The sequence below is a fragment of the Enhydra lutris genome, unplaced genomic scaffold (genome assembly GCF_002288905.1).
Source record: "Enhydra lutris kenyoni isolate GAN:26980312 unplaced genomic scaffold, ASM228890v2 scaffoldscaffold6, whole genome shotgun sequence".
Classification (NCBI taxonomy): Eukaryota; Metazoa; Chordata; class Mammalia; order Carnivora; family Mustelidae; genus Enhydra; species Enhydra lutris.
In genome coordinates, this window is record NW_019154090.1 from 21659257 (window position 1) to 21686459 (window position 27203).

At 48.7% G+C, this 27203-nt stretch overlaps 1 protein-coding gene across 5 annotated transcripts; it reads right to left on the bottom strand.

Moving 5' to 3' along the window:
* Positions 1-300: 300 nt before the first annotated feature.
* LOC111141580 (mannosidase beta like) lies at positions 301-23773 on the bottom strand. 5 transcript variants are annotated; one of them, XM_022494244.1, is made up of 4 exons: positions 23681-23715; positions 18721-18882; positions 13738-13946; positions 301-1232 (listed from the first exon to the last, which is right to left on the bottom strand). In XM_022494244.1, the coding sequence occupies exons 3-4, from the start codon at positions 13885-13887 to the stop codon at positions 1125-1127; spliced, it is 258 nt and encodes an 85-aa protein (XP_022349952.1). In that variant the 5' UTR covers positions 13888-13946; positions 18721-18882; positions 23681-23715; the 3' UTR covers positions 301-1124. The 5 variants fall into 5 exon arrangements, with proteins under 5 accessions (XP_022349952.1, XP_022349953.1, XP_022349950.1 ...); XM_022494245.1 differs by having other exon boundaries at positions 13738-13943; positions 18717-18882; XM_022494242.1 differs by having other exon boundaries at positions 18717-18882.
* Positions 23774-27203: the final 3430 nt, after the last annotated feature.

The window sequence follows — 27203 nt, forward strand, 5'->3', positions numbered from 1 at the left end:
CTTGGAGGACAAGCAGCGTCCTCCTCTGGCAATGGGAACTGGAGAGCGAGTGGGGCCCAGCCCTGGTGGAAACTCTCACACACGCACGGACATTCATGAGTGTTTCCAATGACTAAGGGCCACATGAAGCCGTTGGCTGGACCCTTCCTGAAACCTGTCCCAGAATGGTTCGGCCTGCAGCGCTGCTCTGACCATCCTCGGCCCTACTCTCCCACTTCTCTGGGGGTGAGCCCCTTGCCTGCACCCAGGGAAGGACCCCGAGCTCCCCCTCTCCCTCAGCAGCAGGTAACACACAGGGCATTCAGCATATGAGGCAGTTTATTGATGTTTACTTGCCCAGATGACTTTTCCTCACTGTTCTGGGGTTGAAAGAACTGGGGGAGGGGAGGTATACAGATGGAAGCCAAAAGGCACATACTGAATGCGCCAAGGTGGGCTGAAAAGGGGTTGGTCTGAGATGGACAAGGCCCCCATTTCAGAGGCTAAGAGACTTTGGGCCCAAGCACATGTACTCATACAGCCAAATCCCTTCCATCTGCCAGAGGAGAACCAGGCACCACCCTGGCCAGCTTTCCCGTGGGTTCCCCCGCCAGCTTCGGACCCAGCTGTTGCGCTGAAGGGACCGCCTACATCACAGCGGCCATGGCATCTGGACCTGAACACACAGGGCAGGGCTGGCCTGGCTCCATCTGTACAGCAGGGACGAAGGTGGCTGACGAGCAGATCTGTGGCGCCTGCGTCACGGGGGGAGGGTGGTGCTTGTCGGCATGAGATCACGACTCTGAAATGCAGCGTGAATCCACAAGTGGGGGGCTGAAGGCTGGGCACAGTGATTAAGTATGGAGCTGACCCAACGCTGAACAAACAGACTGCTTACACAGCCTCTGCTCACAGGGTGTTCTAGTCCCCTTAGCTCTACACTGTCACGGAAGCAGAAGGAAGAGGAAGTGGTGGGCTGCCCGGCTGGGACCTGGGGACTGTCACGATTGTCCAAATCTCTGTGCTCAGAGAGCGGCCCAGCCACTTCAGCCCTGACCCTGGGACTGAGGGAACAGGACATTGAGTCCCAGGAGGGCTGGCCCCAAAGGCCCCTGCCCTACCAGTGGCTCTGCAGGCCTCCTCTTCTACCGCTTCTTCTTGGCCTCCTTCTTGGGCCTTTTGCTGGCAGAAAGAACAGCAGCCTTGGGTTTCCTTGTCACCTCCGCACTTCTGGGCTCAGAGGGCTCTGCCTCCTGTGTGGCGATAGAAAGGAGAGTCCTGTTTAGACGAGTCAGCCTGACACCAGCAAAAACGAGACTGTTGTCTGAAGGGGGCTTTGCAAACTAAAGCACAGGGCCCCAGAAACACCAGGAATGGGAACTGTCATTGCTGGGACCCAGGAGCCTCAGGTGGATGGGGCTGGGGGCTGCTGGGCGGGGGGTGGTAGAGGAGCCCCCCCCCCCCCCATGAGCAGGGCAATTCCAAATGAAGAATAAAGAAAGAGGCCCCAAAGGAGGAGGCAACCTTTGGAGCCTTAGAGGCCAGAGGCAGGGGCGGGGGGGATTGAGGCACCTCCACAAGCCAGCCAAGTGACCTGTGGGCAACTCACTTCCCCTTCCTGCATCTTGGTCTACCCAGCTGTGAAATGGAAATCGTGATGCGTGCTATCAAGGGCTGATGCGTAGATAGTGCCCAGCAGCCGAGGCGGCACCCGGTGTGCTAGTACCAGTCAGAGCACCAGTGAGGAGCCGGCCAGCCCCAGACCCACTGAGGCTCGCTCTCCCTCCAGCCCTACTGTCCTCTCCTCCCATTCAAGCCACAGCACGCCAGGGCTGGGAGGGGTGGGGAGCACTGGCCTGCAGCTAGGCAACCACTACACTGTGTTCTGTGGGGCCCAGTAGAGGCGCCCCGGGGGGGAGGGCAGAGGGCAGCCTGGGGGCAGAACTCCAGACTCTCCCGACAACCTGGGCAGCCCTGATTTTTCTGTCTGTCCCACTCCATGTAAGATTTGGTTTGTGCAGAGGCTCTGCTGCTTTAAAAACAGATGCAAAAGCACAGACCTAGCCCTGGCCTTCACGGCACAGTAAAGGTCTCCAGGAAAGGGACTCAGCCTGCCACAGCCACAAAGGCTCATGTCAGAGAAGAATCTGGACAGGACTCAGTCCTGTCAAGTGTTCCCTGCCCTCTGGGGGTAAGTGCCACTGTGCCTTGGTCAGGCAGGATATTAGTGTGGCATGTCTGGCCTGGAGAACACTGACCACAGCCCCCAGGCCTCCTCTGGCCCCCAAGTGGACTTCACTTGGCCTACAGTGTTTATATTTAAAAACTTGAGCCAACTGGTAGATCTCCCATTCAATCCAGACTCCTAGCTTTTCTTGAAAATGTTAAATGCCTGGCAATGGCAGCCCCTTTATTCAGGTGCCCACACTAGCCCCCCACCCCATGGCCCCAGCACTAGGATAAGGAAATGCTTCTCGGCATCTGTGTTCTTTTATTAAAAATGGTAAAATAAAAAGCAGACAAAGAATACTAAGAAGGAGCACACTTCTGGAAGAGAACAGTATTTCCTCAGTTAAAGTGGCCGACTCCCAGCCTGCAGCTTGCTTTGCTCCCTATCCTTCCCAGGGCTGGCTCCTCAAGCCCGCAGGCTGACCGCAGAGACGCGATCGTGGCTGAGGAGGGGCAGCCCACACCTCTGGGGGGCCTACTCCCGAGATGCGTCAGCCCCCCTTGTCACTGCCTCCACTCCACCCTGCCAGCCTGCCAGCCTGCCCACTGAAACCTCAGAATGTAAAGGCCCAGCCCAGCCCCAGGTACCCACAGGTGATCTTCCCAAGATAACAAGGGCGCCAGCCCTCCCCAGCCAGGTCTCTGATGGCAGCACTGGGCTCCATGGCCTGTCAACCCGGGCCGATACTTTAATGTAACTTGGCAAAAAAAAAAAAAAAAAAAGTAATAAAGAAAGAAAAAAAAGAAAAAGAAAAGAAGAAAGTTAGCCCTTAGAAAGCTAAACAAACAGAACCTCAGAGAAGCCAGCGTGTCAAGTGCACAGGCTGAGCACCCCCACCCCCAACCGCAGAGCACAGCAGTAAGGCTACTGTTTAAGGCAAACCCCACAGGGTGCAGTCTTGGGAGACCTTGGGAACTGGAAACTGTCCCCAGGGCAGTGCCCATGAGGCCAGTGCAAACCGGCCAGTTCCTGAGTGCCCGAGACAAACAGGCCCCGATGAGATGAATGGTTTCCGCGCAGGAACTTGCCAAGCATCTCCAGAGCTCCCGGCCCTCTAAATTCAAAGCTGAGTGCCCCTCCGGTTTCAGTGGGGCTCAGTTCAGAATCCACAGGGACGGTGACACTAGCCTGCCAGCCCCAGGGCTTCCCTCATTCCACAGTCCCTCTCTTAGGTGCCTGATCCATTCTGATACCTCCCCACCCTCTCTCCTGAGCACACGTTTTCCTGACCCAGCTATCTGTCAGACAACTGGACTAGCATCCTCCCTGGGCACCTCTAATTCCACTGTCCCAGACCAACCAAAACCCCTTCTCCAGCAGACCAGGTCCTCCTCCCCACCGGTCTCTCCTCCCAATGGTCCAATCAGTCACCACGTCCTGGGGTTCAACCCCATCTACCTCTTGACTTGGTCACACTCTCCAGCACCTAAGTCCTCCACTGCTAACGGACCTCCCTGCTCTGTGCCACGCCTCATGCAGATCCCCCCCCCACCAACGTTAAACCTTCCAGGGGCTTTCCATCTCCCACAGCCTCATGCCCCACACAAGGGATGGCATCTAAGGAGCCCACATCTCCAGCTCTTCTGGCTCTTCTCCAGACCCCACACTGGGTCAGCTGCCAGGATTTCTGCTGGTCACCTCTAACAAGAGAAGCACCCTTCTTGGCCACCCAGCAAACCCCTCCCTGTGATTTGGCCCTGCTAAGAATGCACTCCTACTCACTGTCTAGCCTTCCTCCTCTGCTCTCCACCTCCAGCAGGGGGCATATCCCTTTCCCCAGCCCTACCCCTACCCCTGGTACCAAGTAACCACCCGTGCCACATTACACATTATCAGTGACACATTCTCCTGCTGGTCTCCCCTACTAGCTTGTGCGCTCCCTGAGACAGCTTCAACTGTGAATGAATGAATGAATGAATGAATGAATATGGAAGATCAGGCAAGATCTCCCATAACCATGGGAACTTCACTCTGGTTTATCATCATGAAAATAGAACACTTAAGGGCGCCTGGCTGCTTCAGTCGATGGATGGTGCGACTTGGGATCTCAGGGTCATGAGTTCGAGCCCCATGCTGAGTGTAGAGATGACTTAAAGAAATATTTACAAATATATATATATATATATATATAAAACACTTGGGACTAGGTCTCACTTTTCCCATGGGCACAGAGGACACCAGCAGATGTCAAACCCAATACATATTCCCTAAAGTGTGGCTAGGCACAGCCTCCAGTAACAAGAACCACACCGGCTGTATTTACAACGTGCCAGGCCCCAGGCGATGTGCTATGGACCCATTTTATTTTAGCCTTGCAAAGTACCGTGCTGAGTCCCACCGGACAGACGAAAGAAGAAACACTCGGAGAGATTATGTGACTTGCCTAAGGTGTCCATGAGTGAGCAGCAGTGCCAGGACGTGAACCTCTTAATGGTTATAGGGTAGAATAGAGTGTGTCCCAGGTACCCTAGGGAACTTAGGGCTGGAGACCAAGACCCCAAGTTCACTGACAATCCACCCTCTCTTTAGCAGCACCTGGAACCACAGGCCGTACAGATGACGGGAGAACGACAAGAACAGCCCGTTCTAGATTCTGCCAATGGGTTCTTCGGACCACTTGTTTGTGACCGCAGTTCCGACAGGAGTCAGGAGAGTGGGTTAGTGCTCCCCGCGCAGGGCTCTGTTTTTCACAGCTGAAGGCAGCTTTCCGTGGGTGTGTGTACATATTATAGTCATCGAGTCATCTGAGCGTATTATCTGTCTCCTCCTCACCCCAGACCTCCTCCTCCCTCCCCCACCTCAGTTTTTGGCATCATCACTCACCCAGTTACCCAAGCTAGAAACCTCCAAGTTGTTTCTGAGTTCTCCTTCCCTCGTGCCCCCACACCCAATGTGCCCCAGGTCCTGCGCATTCTACCCTCCAAGGGGTTCTCGACTCCACCCGGCCCCTCTGGATACACACTACTACGCCAGGCCAGACCCCATGGTCCCCCGCCTGCCCCCTTGCTGTGTCAGCCTCCCCGACATTCTCCTCACCGTCCGTCCCACTGCTTTCAGTCTATTCTAAAACAACAGTCTTGACTGTGTCTATCTGCTGCTTTAAATGTGTTTCTGGTCCCCCCTTTGTAGGAGACAAATTTCTAAGAGCTTCCCTGTGGCCTCCAGTCTCCTGGCTCTCCCCTCATGCAGCCCACCCTGTCTCACCAGGCTATCGGCCCACTGGTATTGCCCATGTGCTTTGTTCCCTGTCCTGCTCTGCCGGGGTCCCCAGCCCTCCCACCTCTGTATGTACACCCAGTGGAGGCAGTTTTGTGCCAGGCGCCACAGGGTAACGACGACAACACACGCTGAGCAATGTGCATCCACTCGCTGAGCCTCCATGACCCTAACAAGCCAGCCACTGTGAGCTCATTTTACAAGAAAGGAAACAGAGGCTCACTGAGTCTCAGTGACTGGTCCCTCGGGACATAGCCGAGTTCCCCCCAAGCTACAGGGAAGCGAAAGCCGCCCTTATGCACATGATTCGGATGCAGGGGTCCTAGGCACGAAGGGCTGCAGCTCCAAATCCTTAGCCAGCAAGAACGACTCTGAACAGAGTGGCTGACTTTAATTTCTCCTCAGATACATGCTGCTGGGACAGGCTAGGCGGACTCCAAGCACTACAGCCCCACCTTCAAATCTGGGAACTCCGTGCCTCCTCTGAAGCAAGTTTTAAGCTTCCTCAGCAATCACGCCATCTTTGGGAGTAAAAGAAACCCTCCCCCGCCAGAGGGTCGCCAGCTCTGCAGAGGCCCCAGTCCTCTGCCAACACAGGCCTCATCAATAATGAAGCAGATCCACAGCTGCTTACGAGGCCAGGAAATTGCTGCTGTTCATCAGGTTCAAATAATCAAATCTGTGCCTCAGTGCATCCGATCCCTTCCAGCAGGGAAAGCACTCGGAACTTTATGTCTTCCACTACACAGTCCAGCGTGGACTCAGTCTGATAAATCAGAACAAAGCAGCAAAGCAGCACTCCGTACAGACCAAAAATCATTCTTTCCTCTCAAGCAGTCCAGGGAAAGAAACCCCGTGTGCTACGTGCGCATATCCTCATGCACCTTCTCTCACTTGATCCCCAGGAACTCTGGGCTGGGAAAGCATGCCGTCCCTCTAAGGCTCAGGACGCAGGCTTAGGGACGTGAAGGGAGGGCGGTGCTCAGACTATGTGTCCCCAGCGCTGATGCTCCTGCTCACCCTACTGCGCACTCTTGCCCCAGGCCCTAGGCATGGTGGGGGATGTGAAGACCTTGCAGCGGTGAGCCAGCAACCCTTGAGAGGAGGCTAGGACTAGCTGGAACCGGGGGCGGAGGAGAAGCCATCGTCGTGGGCTCAGCAAGGCGAACGAAGACACGGTGTCCAGGATGCGCCTGGCAGGCCAGGAGAACCGTGATTACAGAGAACGGCCTTGGGCCTTATTCCAGACACAATTCAGCACGACTCCAGGCCCTTCCCACTGGCTGGTCTGTGGCTCTTTGTGTGCCCGGCCGTCTCTCCCATGAAACGGTATACATCCCGAAACCATGTTTATACCGTCACCCTGCCCACCACACAGCAATCTCTCCAGAAGGGCTCGTTAAGTAAAAAACACCCTGCCACCCAGCTCAGCAGCAAACTGCTCCCAAGCTGAAAAATATACAGGGCAGAAACAGCAAAGTTAGTTCTCAGAGCCTGTCTCCTAAGGTGTTGAGAGTAGGTATAATATACACTTGCCCGAGTTAATTATTTCCTCTGGCAGCCTCAGACAGAACTTTCCAACAGGGTCCTGAAATTCTAGGCCGCTGCTGGGAAGGCTCCATCTTTTTCAAGGCTCTAAAACTTGCAGAGCTTTCTAGATGACAGTGAAGCCTATGGGCACAACACTGAAAGCTACCACTCTTGCTATTCTGGAGAGTTCTCCACTGGATCACAACGCTGGGCTTCAGTTGTCTCTGTCTGCCCAACGCCCTTTCCATGGGGGCTTGGCTCCTTCTTGATCCCATGTGGTTCTAGGAAGGACTCTCAGTCCCTGTGGCCACAGGCGTGGCCAGTTAAATGTGGCCTGGCCAGAAATGGTACCCACTGCCCCTTCCCACCTCTGGGGCAAGGTACAAGCATGTGGCCAAGCCAGAGCCGAGCAGAGACCTTCCATGAAACCTGGAAAGTGAGCATCGGCAGAGAGACGGCTTCTCTTGCTTGTAATCACGAGCAGTAAGGATGTAGACGGGGCTGCTGCAGCCACCTTCTGGACACATGGCAAGGGCCTCCGAATGAAGCCGACACTCGCAGGAAAGCCAGGAGACAGAGACAGAACCCTGAAGACCTTTTAAGCCTCGGAGCCCAGCTGCGCCTTGAAATTCCCAGTTCTAAGAACCAACAGTTTCCAGAGAAACTGCTGGAGGTGTTTCGCAACTTTCAATGGAGTCCCCGTTGCTGCAGGAAGAGACTGCGGCAGGCCGCACAGAGACAGCAGAGTGCAAGCGAAGGTACCAGCCTCGGGGCTGGCAGCAGCGAGGGAGACGAGCCATACACACGTGAAGAGATGGGAACTGTCAGCACCCAAACTCCGCCAGGTGAACCACTGCTACCTGTGTTGTGAGGCGCTGAACTAGAAGTCAACACCCACTTGCGTCATCTCTGTGGGGACCGGACAGACACGTGCTCTCCTCGAACGATGGTCGTTTTCTGGGAGACCGCAGGCCCCTCTGCCGACTGCTCTGCCCTGTCTTCAGACAGAGCCACCAGAAAGGAGACCCCAGCTTTGCCTGCACAACACTGCTGCTCCTTTGGGACATGGCCTGCCCCTCCCACCACACAAGCCCTAGCTTCCCCAAGCTGGGTCAGCTACAGTTCCTTCCCTGGGGATTCTGGAACTGAGACCAAGCAAGAAGGCAGCCTCCAGATGCTGCAGCTGAAGGACATACACTCTAGAAGCTGTTAGTGGCCATGTTTCATCCCACCGCAGGGATGGCGAGCAGAGGAAGCAGGGCCCTGGTGAGAGAAGTGAAAGGAGATGGACAGGAAGGGGAGACCAAGGGGATGCAGATGGTGAGTGACAGGGTCCTGGTTCCCACCCCTTCCAGACTCCCAGCTGCATCCCCGCTCTGCGACGGCACCTGCATCTTTTTGGTACAGCCACACTGCACAGAAACTGCTTCAAGCATGTCAGGAAGGCCCCAAGTTCAGGCCTTTCCTGAATCTTCATTTCCCTTGAAAAGCCCAGCAACCCACTCTTAGGATTTCAAATAGTAAAGCCATGTGGATAAAATACTCCCCAGGTCTCTATGCCCAACTTCTCACTGGCTCTTTCCCACTTGGGTGTCTTGCTATTATTTCAAACCTAACACATGTAGAACTGAATGCCTCCTACCTTCCCAAAATTGGTTGGTGCTTCAGGGAAATAGTATAGAGACTAGACCAGTGGCCGCGTAATAGAACCCCCTGGACACTTCAAGTAAATACTAATGTGGGCTACAGTGAACAACAGAATCAGAATCTCTATGGGTACAGCCCAGGCCTTTGAAAACCCCCAGGCAGGTATGGACAGATGGAGAATGGTGGACCAGCCCAAGAATTCCCCAGGTCCTCACTCACAGCAGACATCAGTAATCAATTACTTCACTTGGGGCCTAGAAGCAGGCCCAGAATCCATGCACTATGGCCACCACACAATCCATCAGACTTGGCATGAGAGAGGACATCTATGTGCCCTCCTGGACGGGACAGAAATGGTGTAAGGATCTACTACATTTTAGAATCCAGCCTACGAGAAAATGCTTGGATTAAGTATGGCCCAAGCTTCAATCAGGCTCACACAAATGTTTGTTTTCTCAGGTCTTGGTTTAATGAGGTGTCGATGAGAACACGTTCTCATTTGGCTTAGGGCTGGAAGGACTTCAGTTCTGATTTTGCAAATTGGTTCTTTGCTCCCACTATGAAAAGAAGGGGGTGGGGTGGGAAGCATTTGTATGTGTTCCTTTTTTCTTCTCTGATTACCCCCAAAAGAGCTTTCAAATAATCTGCTAAGTATTGAAGTACTGAAGCCATAAACAAGTTGCAAAAAAATCAGCTTACTGGAACAACAGGAAAGACATTCTTCCGCTTTTCAAAGGCTCTCCCATCATCTAGAGCCAAAAATATTATCTTCTGACCCAAAAAGCCACTAATAAACCTTGATTCTATAGGCCAAGCAAGAGGGATGATTTTGCCCTAAGCCAAACGACAAAGAGACCAAGACTGTTCTCTGGGTCCTCCCACCCCGAACTCTACCCTCTCCCCTCTCCTGGTACCCTCCACTTCCCTCCTGCGATTGGGCTGCCAGGATCCCCACCACCTATGACCAGAGGCACCCTTCCTCCTTACAAGCTCCCTGGCCCCAAGTAAAATCCCCTTCTTTTCTCCATCCCCATCCAAATTCCAAATCCCAGCTAGCAGCAGGCTCAACCTCGGAGCACAGTCTCGGCACTCACCCTCTCTTTGAAAGACTGTGCACAGAATACTGTGTTCCTTTCCATCTAGTTGGGAGTGTGGGGAGTAAGAGAAGGCTGCCTTCTGGGGGCACACCGAGGAAAGCTGGCAGCAGAACCCTGGTATAATAAATAGAATCCATTTGTTGGCCTGATGCACCAATAAAAAATTGAATTACCAGTACTGTATTTTTTTGTTACTGATCCATTGAAAAGCTTAAAAAAAAAAAAAAAAAAGCTAAAAACAGTAAGCTTCAGTCATGAAGACAATTCACTTATGTGAGCCTTATTCCCCTAAACTGCGAGATAAATTAAAATGAGATGGTATGTACTATATTTATATTTCAAAAGACAAGGCTGTTGTCCCAAATTAAGCTCTAAATGGCAGAGTGGGGAGTCAGGGGAGCAGGCATACGGCTGAGCCCTTTGTCAACTCCCTGCCTCCACAGGCCTCAACCCACTATGCCACTAAGAACGTCAAACAGATGAGTAAAATGCACCCTCCTTTCCTTGTTTGCTAAATTGACCCCAGCCTCTGTGGCCAGCCTGGAAGGGTTAAGAACACTACAGGAGGTGAGGAGCAGCTCTCCAGAAGGCCACACACCTCTGACGCCACATCCCTGCCTAGAAAATAAAAACATTCATCACCTCTGTCCCTCGGGACTCTTAGCAGGCTTCCCCAGTGGCCAATGACAGTAAAAATGTTTGTTATTTATAATACCCAATAGCATGCCGTGTCTGTGAGGACAGAGTCCCAGAGCGCGGGGATTACGTTTTTAGAGCGTGATACAACTGTGAGTGGAAAAACTCCAATCGTGACCTCCTTCTCAAAATACCAGAGTAAGAAACAGAGATGGACAGAACCCTCGGAGGCCATGAGTCCATCCATGTTCACCAAGGCTTCCCGTACCCTCAGTGGCTGTGCCTTCCCTACCCCCTGCCCCCTAAATGCTGGAGGTCCTCGGGGCTGCAGCCCGGGTCCTCTGCTCGTCTCAGCCCATGTTCTCACCCCCAGAGACCTCGTCCTCATCTGGCTTCAACATCTCAGCTCCCACATGTTGATCAGCACTCAGCCCAGACCCTTCTCCTGCTAGAGACCTGTGGATCTAACTGCTTACTTGCCAGAGCCGCCTGGATACCTTAAAGGCACCTGTTTGAACCTGAACTCAGCACACTTCTTCCCCCAGCCCCACCTCCAAGCTGCTCCTTTGCCAGGGCTTCCTTCTGCAACAGTAATGGCCATGATCCTCCCAGCTACATGAGCATATCTCTGGGACATAGTCATCTCCATGAAAAATGGATCTCCAGAAGATACTATATGTTTTTAAGTGAAAAAAGAAACAATGTGAAACTGTATTTAGTAGGTGCCATCTTTTATGTATCAAAGGGGAGAATATTTATATATACATACACACACACACACACACACACACGTATAGCTATACCTCACACACATATGGATTTGCTTATGTTTTTTGTTTTTGTTTAGTTTATTTATTTGACACAGAGAGAGACAGCACAAGGAGGGGGAGCAGCAGATGGACAGGGAGAAGCAGGCTCTCTGCAAAGCAGGGAGACCGATGTGGGGCTCAATCCCAGGACCCTGGGATCATGACCTGAGCCGAAGGCAGATGCTTAACCCACTGAGCCACCCAGGTGCCCCTGCTTGTGTTTTCAAAAAGAAACAAAAGAAGAATAAATCAAAATAATAAAAATTATTACCTATGGAGGAGGAAAGAGAATAGAGTGGAGAATATCTAGGTGAAAGGAGACTTCTGTTTCTGAAGACAATTATATCTTATGTCATTTTGATTTGGGAGAAATATTGTACATAAACATTTTATATTATGTTTAAATTAAATTAAAATGGAAAAAAAAGTCCCTAAAATTTCAAAACAAGTTAAAGCAAATTAGCCTAACTGCATATCACAATGGGAGAATAACTAAAAGAAGAGGAGAATTACTAAACTCAGTACTCTGACCATACATCCCTACTGGGATATATTCTAAAGCCAGAAAGAACCACAGAGAAATCCTATATTTCATTCTGAGTCTTACTGTTAATAGTAAAAAAAAAAAATGTAGTTATTTTTAAATTATAAAAAATATAAGTGTGCAGAATAGAGTCAACATTAAAAAAAATCCTGCTTTAGAAAAGCCTATTTGCAAGGCCAGCCCCTGGCTGGCACCTGGGAAATCGGATTTTGGGTGGTTCCCACAATTCCTGGAACTGATTAAGAGTGACTCACTGTACCTAAATCAAACAATATGCTTTATGCCTAATACCTGCTTTCCTTCGGGAAGTCTCGAATTCTGGTCCATAAGCAGAGGGTGCTTATGTGACCCGTCCCCAAGAGAAGTCCTAGGCAATGAGTTTCAAATGAACTTCCCTGGTAACAATATTCACACATGATAAGCCTCCCCTTGAAGCCATTTGAGCATAAAAAAAACCTAAAAATTTATCCAATATATAAAAATATATGTTCAAGGAGCACCTGGGTGGCTCAGTTGGTTACGCGTCTTCCTCTTGGTTTCAGCTCAGGTCACGATCTCAGAGGGGTGAGATGGAGCCCTGCATCATGCTCTGTGTTCACCATGGATTCTGCTTAAGACTCTCTCTCCCTCTTCCCCTCCCTCTCATCTCTCTCTCAAATAAACAAATCTTAAAAAAAAAAAAAAAAGATATAAATATAATGTTCAAAATGATGTGAAAATCAAAGCTTCATTAGCCGAGACTGGAGGGTACTAGAGTCCAAACTTGTTGTTCTGAAAATTAATAAAAGGAAAGAACCAAGCACTTATCTAGACTTTACTACAAAGCGCATTTCAGAATAACTATATAGGCAATGAGGAAAAGGTCTTCTTCGTGGAAGAATTCCAGCTAATAAATGCAGAAGGAAAAAATGGAGCTCAGCAATGGATATTGCAAACACTTTAGGTGCAAGACTGGTGGGGATTTTTTTTTTTTTAAAGATTTTATTTATTTATTTGACAGAGAGAGAGATCACAAGCAGGCAGGGAGGCAGGCAGAGAGAGGAGGAAGCAGGCTCTCTGCAGAGCAGAGAGCCCGATGTGGGGCTTGATCCCAGGACGCCGGGATCACGACCTGAGCCGAAGGCAGAGGCTTTAACCCACTGAGCCACCCAGGCACCCCTGTTGGGGATTCTTTAATAGAGGGATCAGCTACCACCACCTGAACCCACTGACCAATCCCAGAATCTCTAAGTGTGTGACAAGCAGACACCATATGCTCATCGACAACACGTATCAGGAAGTCCACAGTGCCAGCCAGGAGGTGTTCTCACCAGATAGCCTGATCTGAGTTGACTCAAGCATCTAGACTGAACTTCCTATTAATAGGAAATACAGGGAACAGAGAAACAGGTTAAATGACACCACACAGAGGCAATCAGCTAAATCCTGGACATGGATACTATAGATGACAATGACCTGCTTTCTCCAACAAATTAGTGTTATGAGAAAAGGGAGGGTGGGGGAGAAAGGGTGGTGGAAGGAGGGAGTATGCTACAGAATAAAGAAACCTACAGAAAAAAGTCAATACAACAAAAAGCCAATCTGATCCTGTCAGTGTCTTACTTAAAACCCTCTGGGCCCCGCCCGCACCTCTCATTCATGTCCCTCTGTGCTCCGGCCACAGTCATCCTCATTCAGTGACTTGAACTAGAGTCCTTGCAAAGGTAGTTCCCCTGCCCCAGAGTAAGACCAGGTCCTACCCCTTGACAGGCACCCTCACAGTGCCCTGGGCTTCTCACGGAAACATGCATATTTCTTTCCTATCTGCCCTTCTCTCAAGGACTAGAAGCTGCATGAGGAAAGACTCTACGTTCTTGCTGCAGACGGACACGTAATAGGCAGTAAATAAAAATCTGCTTAACATGTGTGAACCAATAAAGTACTGGTCACGTGCTTCAATGCCACTAGGTGGGAATCTGGCATAGTCCCAACTGGTTTTCTTTGCCACGGTATCTGTTTTTAGCACCTAGAACCCAGTCTGATGGTGGAAGCTCTCAGGGAAGGACTCACCGCCTCGTGGGACTTGGGAACAGGTACGATGATGGCCAGCACACAGATGAGCTGGAAGATGGCCCCCAGGAACAGTCCGTACCGTAGCAGGTTCTCCAGGAAAGTGGGCTCAGGCACCTCAGGAGGTGAGAAGTCCAGGTCGGAGGCCATGGCCCAGGCCACCTGCTGCCTGTGGTCTCCTCTGATTCACCACTCTCCAGAGCCAACTTCTAGACACAAAGGTTAAGTGTCATGTTTCTACAACTGATTTTTAAATGGTTCCACTTGCCCAAACACACCCATACTTCCAGGGATATATAAAGCGATCATGGTGAGATGTTAATAGTACTTGAATCTAAGTGGAAGACGTATAGACAGTCATTGGACTATTCTCTCAACCTTTCTGAATATTTGAAATTTCTCCAAATACAGAGTTAGGGAAAATGAGTAAAGGCAAACACTTTGACAAAAATCTCTAATCAACATACATTTGAAGGCCTGCTACAGGTCAGATTTTGTTCATTTATTCACTTATTCATCTAGCTATTCATTCAGCAAATACCTGCTGAACACCAAGCATGAAAGAGAGAGAAAAAGAGACCAAGCCCTGCTCTCCTGGGGCCTACATCTCAGGGCAGAGGCCAACAACACATCCAGACGTGCTGTGCCAGCTGGTGACAACTGTTTTGAACAAAACTGACAAAGGGCACTGTTTTACTTTGTGCAGGGTGACAGACAGGAGGAGCTCTCTGCAGAGATGGGGACTGACGGCAGAGATATGAAGTGTGAGAATGAGCCACTGGAACATCTGAGAGAGGCACATCCAGGCAGAGAGAAAACAAGTGTAGAGGCCCCGGGGCAGGGAAATGAGGTCAAAGTGGCCAGAGTAGAGTGCTCAAGAAGGAGAGAAGATCAGGGAGAAGTGTGGGCTGACCCACTAGGACCGTGACATTTCTGGATTGACTGAAGCCACCAAGGGTTTGGGGCAGAGAAGTGACATTATCTGACTTACATTTTAAATGATGGGGACAGGGAGTGCAGAGTAGACACAGGGAGGCCGGTGAGGAGGCCACTGCCAGTAAACCCAAAGAAGCAATGCTGGGGACATGAATGACAGGGGCAGTGGTGGCCAGTGGTGGCAAGTCCAGCTTCACCCAGCCTCTCCTTTCAACAGGGCCCCCACTCCTAATACTCTGCTCGAGCCCAAACAGCTCCCTATAGTTCTCCAAAAGCACGGGCTCTTCCGAAAACCTGGGCCTCTGCCCAGGCCGCACACTCTGCCAAGAATGCCCTTTTCCATTCTGACTGCTTGGTGAAGCCCCCACTCTACCTCCAAGGCTAAGCTCAAGCGTCACCTCCCCAGCACGCCTTCCTTATTGCTGTCTCCCACCCTGGTATGACTGAACCGCCTCCCCTCTACCACGGCACCCACAAGTGGCTTCCTTCTGCCCACTGCAATGAGAAAGGGGCAAACTGATTTTTGGAACAGGCCCACCTGACTCCAAAGCCCTCTGTGTTTTCAGAGATCTGTGCCACACTGCAGTTTCCTGCTAAATCTGAGCTGTCCAATATGGCAGCCATGAGCCACCTGTGGTTATCGAGAGTTGAAATACAGCTGGTCCAAACTGGGAGGGCTGTCCAGTTAAATACACGCTCAAGTGAGGAGATGGCAGGAACATCAAAATGTAAAAGATCTCATTAAGGATGTTTTTATATCGATTACATGCTGAAATTATATACTGGATTAAGCTGCTATTCATTTCATATTTTTAAAAAAATAACAAAATTGGAGGATTTACTTTCTGATTTCAAAACTTACTAGGAAACCTATAGTAAGCAAAACAGTGTGGTACTGGGATAAGGATATAGACTAATGGAATAGAGAGCTCAGAAATAAATCCTCACATATGTAGTGGACTGATTTTCAAACAAGAGTGCCCGCATCATTCAATGGGGAAGAACAGGTTTTCAGCACATGGTGCTGGGAAAACTGCACATCTACCTGCAAAAGAATGCGGCTGGAACCTTATACCATATACAAAAGTGAACTCAAAAGTGAATCAAAGATCTAAACTTAAGAGCCCAACTATAAAACTCCTAGAAGACAACATCAGGGAAAGTCTTCATGAGATTGGATTTGGCAATGATTTCTGAGATGTGACACCAAAAGCAAAGGCCACAAAATAAGAAATAAGTTGGACATCATCATGATGAATTTAAAAACTGGTACATCAAAAGACATTATCAAGAGGGAAAAAAAATACAAACTGGAAAACAGCGGTTGTTTCTCAAAAAGTTAATTATAGAATTACCATATGATCTGGCAACTGCACTCCTAGGTATGTACCCCAAATAACTAAAAGCAAAGGCTCGAACAGACACTTGTACCCCAGTGTTCACAGGTGCACTTACAACAGCCAAAAGATGGCAGCAACCAAGAACCCATCAACAGATGAACAGATCGACAAAATGTGGTGCACACATACAAAGAAATACTATTCAGCTATTAAAAGGAGTGAAATTCTGACACCTGCTACAACATGGATAGATCTCGAAGACATGGTGCTAATTGAAATAAGCCAGACACGGAGGGGCTAATGTTGTATGCTGCCACTTGTAAGCGGTACCTAGAATAGGCAAATTCTCGGAGCCAGAAACCAGATACAGGTTAGCAGAGGCTGGGGGGAGGGGAACGGGGACTTAGTGTTCAATGGGGACAGAGTTTCCGCTGGTGATGCTGAAAAACTTCCGGAGCTAGAGAGTACTGATGGTTAGACATCACTGTGAGTCCCACTGAACTATACACTTAAAAAATGGTTAAAATGAAAGGAAAAAAAAAAAATGGTTACAACGGTAAATTTTATGTTACGTATATTTTACAATTTTAAAAATTTACCTTTTTCTTTTTACTTTTTAAATGCGGCTACTAGAAAATAGAAAATTACACATGTGGCCTGCATTGTATTCCTATGGCATAGCCTTGGGCTAAAGAGAAGGTTCTAAGACTTTCCTCCACCGTGTAAGTTTCACTGCTTTGCACCATCAGGGAAGTGACTAAAGGGTAGCAAAACTGCCTTCTCGATAAACAGAGTGGGACTTATGCAAAGAGTACTGTGTCCCTTTTGACCTAGACACTTGGGAAGATTACACGCCCGTGCCAACAGGGTGGCCATTTTCACACTACTTCAGCTTTCTCTGGGAGCCACCTTCAAACCCCTTTTGAAAAAAAAAAAAAAAGTCCTCAGAGCTGGCAGATCTTTACCCTCCCAGGAAGGATCTGACTTCTGGAAAGAACCCAACATCCTCTGAATCCAAGTGTGGTGAATCAGGTGGGGCCTCGAGCTCAGGAATACCATTTTTGGTCAAATACAAGGTATGACGAGGCTCAGACCCAGGAAGATTGTTTGGGGTGGCTCATGAACTGGCCCCGAAGTGAATTCCAGGGCAGCTACAGGAACAGCTTCTCCGGAGGACACGCGCCGTCCTGCCAGGGCACCAGCATGTGAACACCAAGGTAGAAGCAAGTGCTCTCATTTCTTCACTGTGGCGGCTCACAAAGTATACATCTTTATTTATTTTTTAATTTTTGTTAAAGATTTTATTCATTTAGGGGCGCCTGGGTGGCTCAGTGGGTTAAGCCGCTGCCTTCGGCTCAGGTCATGATCCCATGTCCTGGGTTCAAGCCCCACATCGGGCTTTCTGCTCAGCAGGGAGCCTGCTTCCTCCTCTCTCTCTGCCTGCCTCTCTGCCTACTTGTGATTTCTGTCAGGTGAATAAATAAAATCTTTAAAAAAAAAAAAGATTTTATTCATTTATTTGAGAGAGAGCGAGCGTGAGCAGGGGAAGGAGCAGAGGGGGAGGGACAAGCAGACTCCATGCTGAGTGCGAGGCCAACACAGGGCTCGATCCCACGCCCCCGAGATCACTACCTGAGCCAAAATCAAGAATCAGAGGCTTAATCGACTGAGCCACCTGGGCGCCCCTAAATTATACATCTTTAAAAATGCCCTTGGGGACACCTGGGTGGCTCCGTCCGTTAAGCGTCTGCCTTCGGCTCAGGTCATGATCCCAGGGTCCTGGGATGGAGTCCCACATCAGGCTCCTTGCTCAGCGGGGAGCCTGCTTCTCCCTCTGCCTGCTGTTCCCCCTGCTTGTGCTCTCTCTCTGACAAATAAATAAATAAAATCTTTAAAAAAAAATGCCCTTGGTCCCAAGCTTTATGCTTAAGGCTGTGACAAGCCTACTAAACTTATCGATACTTAGATTAACTAATATTACCAACAGCAACACTGTTATGAATACTTGGAATACAATAAAAAGATGGGGCCTGAGGGTAGGGGCAAAACACCTGACTCTATCAGCCATAAGCTATACTTTGAGCGCATCTCTTGACTTCCTGGAGACTTGATGCTCTCATGAGCCAAACAACAAAAACATTCATTCAAAGCTATAGTGCATATAGGCTTTTTTTTTAATGGCAATAAGACCATATATAACAAGAGCCATAAAAGTGATTATATCCTTTGACTGAATAACTCACTTCCTAGAATTTACAGTAAGGAAACAATTCAAAGCAAGAAAAAAGGCTTCAGGTACAAAAAAGCTCATGGCAGTGCTATTCATGACACTGAAAAACAGGAAGCAACTAAAGTATCCAACAATAAAGAGGCAGTTAACCCAATTATGGCCCCTCATGGCATACTGCCCCTTCACTAAGATGGCAAATACAAACAACACACGCACATCAGGTCAGCAGAAAGTCTGTGCAAAATAACATTTGCTGAAAAGAGGCAACAATTATATGAGCACTGTGACTGCAAACACATATAAACTGATTTCATTGGCCAAAGAGCCAAACAGGCTACGAAGATGTGAATCATCGCCGTTCAAGCAAGGACTCCCATATTGGATGGCCCAGGTGTAACAGGACGATAGTTGTGAGAAGGTTCTGGAAAACACAAAATGCTCTGCACAGATTGTGTATGCCTTACAACTCTCACCTACTTTTCTCTGCTTGACTTCCCAGCCCTCCTGCCAGTGTTTCTGGGTCTTCAGTTTCTGAGTACAGAAGTCACAGGAGTCCTAGTCGTCCTTCAGATCTCAGGTGGGAGGCGGCTGCCCTCAGACTCCCTGGGCCAGGTTGTCTCCCCTCATGCCCTGCCATGGCTGCAGCAGCAAGGACAAGCGAATCATTTGCCAGATGTGCACCACACCCCACAGTGAGCATCTCATTCACTTCACAACCACCTGGGGAGTAGGGTGTTGCTAATGAGGACGAGGACACTGAGGCTTGGAGAGGTTACGTGGCCTGCCCAGGGACCACGTGGCCGATAAGTGGTAAAGAGAGGCTTCAAACTAGTGGGCTCCTCCAGAGCCTGAGCTCTTCCCCACTTGGTCAGTGGTTTTCAAAGAGCAGGCTGTGACCCATCAGTGAGCCACTGAAACCACTTGGGGGCTGTAAGAGGCACTTTTTTCCTTTTAATTTCATTAGCCAGCACTTGATTTAATTAAATAAATGACGATAGAAAATATGACATTAGTGGGGTGCCTGGGTGGCTCAGTCAGTTAAGTGTCTGACTCTTGATTTCAGCTCAGGTTGTGAGCTCAGGGAAGTGAGATGGAGCCCTTCGATGGGCTCTGGGCTCCCTCTCTCTGCCCCTGCCCTCCCCTCCAACACTTGTTCATTCTGGCTCTCTACCTCTCTGTCTCTCTCTTAAAAAAGAGGGAAGGGAAGGGGAAAGGAAGGGAAGAAAAGTCACATTAGTAAGGACAGTATTGTATTCTGAAGCCTTTTTTCAGTTACATCCATTTACATCCAAATATGTGTGTTCTGGGCCAAAATTCAAAACATATTTCTTATTATTTGAGAAATCAGGAGTCTGGAGTCTAATGTTTTTTACTTGCTTCACTATAAGGTCCTGGACAGCAGAGCTCCTGGGCTCATCCTGAGTTTATTCCAGGGCCTGACTCAAATATTTGGTGAATAATGAAGCCTACGCCTGTTTCCCACCTGCAAAGCAAGAGCAGATGCCTCAACCAAGTGCCTCGTTTAACAATGAGGGGCAGGCGTGGAGAAGCACAGGGCTTGCTTAGGCTCTCCCTGTGAGTCAGGGCAGAGCTGACTATCCCGATGTCTCTAGCCCTGCGGGGAGCCAGACTTGCTTTAAAAGCAGAGGTTTTTATACTTTGGGGAAACCTCATACCCCTACCAGTATTTAATAAAATACACTTACTCATCTATTACCAAACATGACAAATAATTTCATAAGGTTACTAAGACCCTAGGCTCATCCCTGAAATGCCAGCCACTGGTGGTCTGAGACACTCATTCATCAGACAGAGTAACTGAGCACCAATTGTGTGTCAAGCATTCCTCTAACTACCCCCCCGCCCCCGGAATCTTCATTCAAATAGAGACATTGACACACACATATGCATGGAAGATAATATCTGAGCTGAGTATTATGAGGAACTATAAACAGGGAGTGTGATTTTATGTGAGGCAGTGAGGGGAGGGCCTCTCTGAGAAGGTGACCCAGGGAGACAAAGTGAAAGCACAGGAACATCATTTAAATATCAGCTGAAGTACCCCAGCTTGGAGGACCAGCGGGGAGGCAGGAATGAGATTTATGATCAAGGAGAACAAGAAGAGTGAGCCAGCTGGGTAAGGCTAATAGGCCATTATAAGGCCTTTGGCTTCTCCCCTGAGTAAAAGGGGAGCCACTGGAAGGCACTTATTGAAGAAGATGGCAGGATCTGACTCCTTTTAAAATGGTCCTTCCGGGACACCTGGGTGGCTCAGTCGTTAAGGGTCTGCCTTAGGCTCAGGTCATGATCCCAGGGTCCTCCAATCGAGTCCCACATCCGGCTTCTTGCTCAGTGGGCACTCTTCTTCTCTCTCTCTCCCTGCTGCTCCCCGTTTGTGCTGGCTCGCTCACGCTCTCTCTAATAAATGAATAAAATCTTAAAAAAATAAAATAAAACGGTCCCTCTGGCTGCCCCTGTGTTGAGAACAGACTGCAGGGGGCAAGCCTGGGAACGCAGAGACCAGTCAGGAGGGTGCTGAAACAGGCAAAAGACATGCCGGCACCAGGGTGGCAGCAGCGGCAATGATAAGTTCTGGGGTTATGGATATATTTTGCAGAGATAGCCAATGGCATCACTGAGGTGAAATCTGAAAGAAAGAAGTTAAAAATAGGGGAGCCTGGGTGGCTCAGTGGGTTAAAGCCTCTGCCTTCCGCTCGGGTCGCGGTCCCAGGGTCCTGAGATCGAGCCCCACATCAGGCTCTCTGCTCAGTGGGGAGCCTGCTTCCTCCTCTCTCTCTGCCTGCCTCTCTGCCTACTTGTGATCTCTGTCTGTCAAATAAATAAATAAATAAAATCTTTAAAAAAAAAAAAAAAAAAGAAGTTAAAAATAATCCCTGAAGTGAAACTACCCTGTATGATACTGTAATGGTGAATAACAAGACATTAAGGATTTGTCAAAACCCACAGAACTTTACAGCACAAGAGTAAACTTTAATGTATACAAATATTTTTTTAAAAAATCATTTAGGAGGTCAGGGTATCCCAGGATGGAACACAGAATGCGACATTCTTTTTTTTTTTTTTTAATTTTATATTAACATATAATATATTATTAGCCCCAGGGGTACAGGCCAGAATGTGACATTCTGAATCTAAATGTATTACAAATGTTTTAAACAACTTCACTGAAAGGGCAAGGGGAATCAGGTGCAGATCTCAGTAACTTTGGCAATGAGTGGAGTCTGTAGGACTAAAGGTAAAAGGAACTGCACATGTACAGTATTCTCTAGTTGATAAAGTTACTTCCCACAGGCAGCAGAGGTTAACAATTCTGAAACTACTATATATGTATACTGAAATTGAACAACTGAGTAAATGGATGGTAGATGGTGGGAGCTAGATTAGTCACAGATGGAGTGGGAGGTTACAGATCAGCCAGAGGAGGCGAGAATGGTCCATGTGGAATGATGAGAGTTGCAGATATGAACTCATATTTAGCTTAATATAGATACAGGTGGCTACACAAAGAAATATTTATAGATACGTGTATAAATACAGGTTAGTATACACACATCTGTAGCTTGCACTGAGGGTCTAGAAGCATGGGCATCCCAGTAGCAACGATCGCATCTAACAACCAAGTCTTGGCATTTAATACATTCTCCAATAAAAGGAAGCAAGGCTGCTTGGAGAAAAAATTTTTTTTTCTTTTCAAGATTTTATTTATTTATTTGATGGACGGAGATCACAAGTAGGCAGAGAAGCAGGCAGAGAGAGCGGGAGAAGCAGGCTCCCCGCCGAGCAGAGAGCCCGACACGGGGCTCGATCCCAGGACCCTGGGATCATGACCTGAGCCGAAGGCAGAGGCTTTAACCTGCTGAGCCACCCAGGTGCCCCTGGAGAAATGTTTAATTCTAGGACTGAGGCATGAAACATACAAGATGAGCCTGGAACATAAAGTGTTTTAAAAAAAAAAAAAAAATGGGTCACTTGGGTGGCTTAGCGGATTAAGCCGCTGCCTTCGGCTCAGGTCATGATCTCAGGGTCCTGGGATTGAGCCCCATGTCAGGCTCTCTACTCTGCAGGAAGCCTGCTTCCCTCTCTCATGTTCTGTCTGTGCTCTCCCTCTCTTTCTCTCAAATAAATAAAATCTTAAAAAAAAAAAAAAACACCACCACATTCGCTGAGGCATGCCAAAGGGATAGAGGAATGGCCAAAGCTGGAACATTTTGAGCAATAATATATAGTATTACTGGATTATAACCCAAAGTATGAAAATAAATATCTAAGCCATACTGATATAAATAACTGAATAGGTAAATAAATAAACAGAAGAGCGTTGACAAATTTCTCATGGCGAATGGCACATAATTTATGTAGATACTCTGCCTTTAAGTGTGAAGCATGATTCCACACTCTTAAGTGTGGGCTGTAATGACTCTATTCCTTGACTACAATGTGGAAAAGGGGAGTAAGGGAAGTAATTTTACAGTGGAAAAACTTGACTACTTCAAGCTAGTGATCCAAGTTACCATCAAGTGACAACTTATATTGATAGTATGTACCCTGGATGCGATGTGATGAGAATGGACTTTACTCTGTGGTTTTCCTCCCCAAAACCCCTTACCTAATCACGCGAAGAAAAAAAAAAATCAGACAAATCTCAATTGAGGATCATTTTACAAAATATCTGACCAGTAATACTCAAAACTGTCAAGCTGCTCTAACAAGGAAAGTCTAGGAAACTCTCAGGGCCAAGAGGAACCTAAGGAGACACGAGGACTAAAAGTAATACGGTATCCAGGAAAGGATACTGGAACACAAAAAGGACACTGGGGAAAACTGAACCAAATGCGAATAAATCATGGACTTTAGCTAACATTAACTTATCAATATTGGTTCACTATGCTAAACACGCATTGTGCACCTAACTAGGCGCTTTGCATTCACCATCTCATTCAATCTCAGATTAAATGGCCTATGCGCCCATTTTACAGAGGAGGAAACTGAGAACCGGGCAGGCAACCAGAGATGGCCCACGACTACCCAGCACTATGAGGCCCACTCAGGAGTCCCAACTCCGACCAGAATGACCCCGAAGCCTGGGCTTCTCCTAACGCTCCGCGAGTGGGAGGAAAGGCCAGGTCCGGGCAGCGAGCGCAGGGTTCAGGCCCAAGCTCCAAACGAACGCACGGGGCGGCACCGGGCGAGGCCCTCCACGTCCAAGGGGCTCAAATTCCCCTCTGCAAGTAACTTCCTGACAAGCGCCCCGGGAAGTTATTGTCGTCCGGTGCAGGGCGTCCCGGGGGCCAGCGGAGCAGCGCCGCCGGAACGAGCCCGGCCGGCGCCCGAGCCCAACCCCCTCTCCGTTTCCACGGTCCGGACCACTCCGCCCCTCCCCGAAGCCCGAGCCCGGCCGCCGCGCCGCCCCACTCACCTCCCGCGCCGCCGGGCCGCTCCCCCGGAAGTGGTTCCCGGCGGAGGATCCCGGAAGTGACGCACTAAACAGCCTGCGGTCTCCGCTCCTCCCGCGTTGCCAGGGTTCCCGCCTTTGTCCCAACTCAGTGGGTTTGAGCAGGAGGGGGAGCCCTGGAGAAGCGGGTTACAGACCTCTCCAGATTCCCTAAGCCCCTTTGTCTGGACACATTTCAGCAGTCGTTCATAGACGTCTATGGGCGCTTTAATTCTATGCTAGAAGCTGAACTAGGAACTTACAAAGAGGGTAGAGGAACAAGAATTCTTAGCATTCAAACAAGAGCCCATTATTAGAATTCGCTCAAACCTTTCACGGGGTTCTGAGCTGGAGCCCCACGACAGGCATAGAACGTTTAAAAAAAAATGAGTGCATCCTCTATCCCCTGTGCTGGTTAGTGGGATACAATGAAATTGTGAAATAATAAATGTTACTGCTTTAAGCTCCTACTTTCGGGGTTATTTGTTATATAGCATATATAGATAACTAATATAAAGAAGATCAAAGAGGAGGAGTTGGATGGTAGCGATCAAAAAAAGAATTGAGACCTAATCTTACCCTCAAAGAGCTCACTCTTAGAAGACACTAAAATAATTGTAATTGAGGCACACCTGGGTGGCCCAATGGGTTCAGCGTTGGCCTTTGGCTCCTGGGGTGGTCCTGGGGTCCTGGGATAGGCCACTTCCTGCAGGGTCTTAGGCTCCCTGCTGAGCGGGGAGTCAGCTTCTCCCTCTGCTCCTCCTCTTGCTGGTGATCTCCATTTCTCTCTGCTCAAATAAATAAATGAATAAGATTCTTAAATAAATAAATAAGGGGCACCTGGGTGGTTCAGTCAGTTAGGCATCTGCCTTCTGCTGAGGTAGTGATCTTGAGGTCCTGGGATCAATCCTCCAACCACCCCCAATCCGGCTTCCTGTTCTGTGGGGAGTCTACTTCTCCCTCTGCCCCTGCTCTCTCTCTCTAATAAAATCTTTTTAAAATTAATTAATTTAATAATTATAATTCAGACAACACCCACTAACTCCATACTATGTGAGGTGGAATGGAGGATACAAGAATGTAACAATGTATTTATTCGACAGATATTTATGGAGTCTCTGCCCTAGATTTCCATGTACTACGGAACTGGGAGGACAATGGCAGGTAGGTGGGTCCCTACCCCCACTGTGCTTACAGAGTAACAGTTACTATCTGACACCTCCATTAATCAGTCACACAGAGAAATCTATATGAATCAGGAGATGTGTTGGGAAGCAGGAGAAACCATGAGAGAATAAATAACATGGGAGATACAATCAAGACAGGGTGATCAGGCAAGGCCTCTCTGTGGAGGTAATATTTAAGCTAAGAAATAAAGAATGAGTAGGATTTTGCCAGGAAAAGAAATGGAAGAAAGAGCACAGTGGGATGTGAAAAGGCCGTGGGAAAGGCGTGGAGCATAAGAAGGGTACAGATATGTAGGACAAGAGTTGGTACTTGCCCTTAAAGGGGCTCACTGTGGGGGCGCCTGGGTGGCTCAGGGGGTTAAACCTCTGCCTTTGGCTCAGGTCATGATCTCAGGGTTCTGGGATAGAGCCCCGCGCCAAAGGCTCGGCAGGGAGCCTGCTTCACCCTCTTTCTCTGCCTGCCTCTCTGCCTACTTGTGATCTCTCTTTCTCTCTCTGTCAAATAAGTAAATAAAGTCTGTTTTTAAAAAGGGGGGGACTCACTGTGGGTTGTGGATGAGGAGGGTCATAGGAGACAGAGATGTTTTATGTGTTGAACTGTGTCCCTCCCCAAAAAAGCTACGTTGGAGTCCCAAACCCCAGTAGCTCAAAATATCATCATACATGGAGACCATATAGGGTATTTACAGAGGTAATCACATTAAAATGAAGTGATTAAGACATGCATTAATCTGACCGGTGTCCTTATTTAAAGGGGAAATTTGGACACAGATCTACACCCAGGAAGCACACCAAGTGAAGATAGAGATCAGAATGATGCTTCTACAAGCCAAGGAATGACAAAGATTGCCAGTAAGCCACTGGAAGCTTGGGAAAAGCCACGAGGCTGATTCTCCCTTGCAGCCCTCAGCTTTGATTTCAGATTCCTAGCCTCCAGAGCTGTGAGAAAAGAAATATGTGTTGTTTAAGCCACCCAAATTTGTGCTGTATTTTTACGGCAGCTCTAGCCAACTAATACAGATGTGCAGGTGCTTTGAAACCTGTTACTCTGTATCCAAGGGTAAAAAATTCCCAGTGCAGCTGCTGCAGGCATAACTGCTTGCTCACTCTCTGGAAGCTCCTGGAAGGTACCAGTTGAGTCTTGCTCATCTTTGTGTCCTGCAGCTCCATTAGCACCACAGCAAGGGGAGGAGCTCTGTGCCATGCTTGCTCCTATCCATAATATCTATGCAAGGCACACTGCTTGCACCATGAAAGAAAACGTTGAAAACGATATGGTTTCTGCTCTGAAAAAAAATTTCTAAACTGGGTGAACACATGACAGTGTAAACTGCTTCGTAATTATTAATTACAGCTGCCATTGATTGCGTATTCACTAAGTGCCAAGCACTTGACATATATCAATATTCTCCTGCCAACCATTTTATAAGGCAGCTGTAATTACTCTCATTTACAAGTGAAGAAACCTAAGGCTGGAGAAGTTAGGCAACTTCCCAAAGCCTCACAGAGACTACGTGCATAACCAGTGAGTGCACTACCCAGCCAACCTGGGCAAGCCAGATGAGCTCCCCAGGAAGAGAGAAAGCATCCAAAGGGACTGAAATATCTGAGAAGATTTCCTTAGGGAAGCGGCTTAATGTCCGTCCCAGATAATAGGCTGGGTTGAATACAGGAAAAGGAAAGTTGAGGTGCAAGACGTGCTTTTCTACCTCTAAGCCTTTTGCTTTGTTGGTCTCTTTGCCTGGAATGCTCGCCTCTCCTGGCTTTGCACAAACCAGACTCATTTTCATCTCTCAGGGCTCAGCCCAAATACCATCTTTTCAGAAAGGACTTCCCTGACCACCCTTTAAAGCTGGTTGTTTTTCCTAAAGATGGCTCCTGCGGGGCCCATACGATAGGTTTTTCTGCCCATGACCACTTTAACCAACAGCATACTGCGGGAGAGTCTGTGTCAGCCTCAGGCACGGCACTTACCTGGCCTGAAAGTCAGCCATGAAAGAAGGGTGAGTAGTACGAGAGGTGTCTCAGTGGCTCAGTTGGTTAAGCGTCTGCCTTCAACTCAGGTCATGATCCCGGGGTCCTGGGATCAAACCCCATAGCAGGCTCCCTGTTCAACGGGAAGACTGCTTCTCCCTCTTCCTCTATCCCTCTTCCTCCTTGTGCTTGCTCTCTCTCTCTCTCTCTCAAATAAATAAATAAAATCTTTTAAAAGAAGGAGGACGAAGAGGAGGAGGAGGAGGGGAGGAGAGGAGGAGAGGGAGGACGGAGAGGGAGGACGGAGAGGGGGAGGAGGGGGAGAGGAAAGGAGAGGGGCCGGGGGA

Excerpts from the sequence above, each read along its gene's own strand:
- LOC111141580 (XM_022494241.1), bottom strand. The coding sequence starts at position 13,887 with ATGGCCTCCGACCTGGACTTCTCACCTCCTGAGGTGCCTGAGCCCACT. Across the intron at positions 1,233-13,737 it reads TTCCCAAGTCCCACGAGGCG|GAGGCAGAGCCCTCTGAGCC; the intron begins GTGAGTCCTTCC and ends ATCGCCACACAG.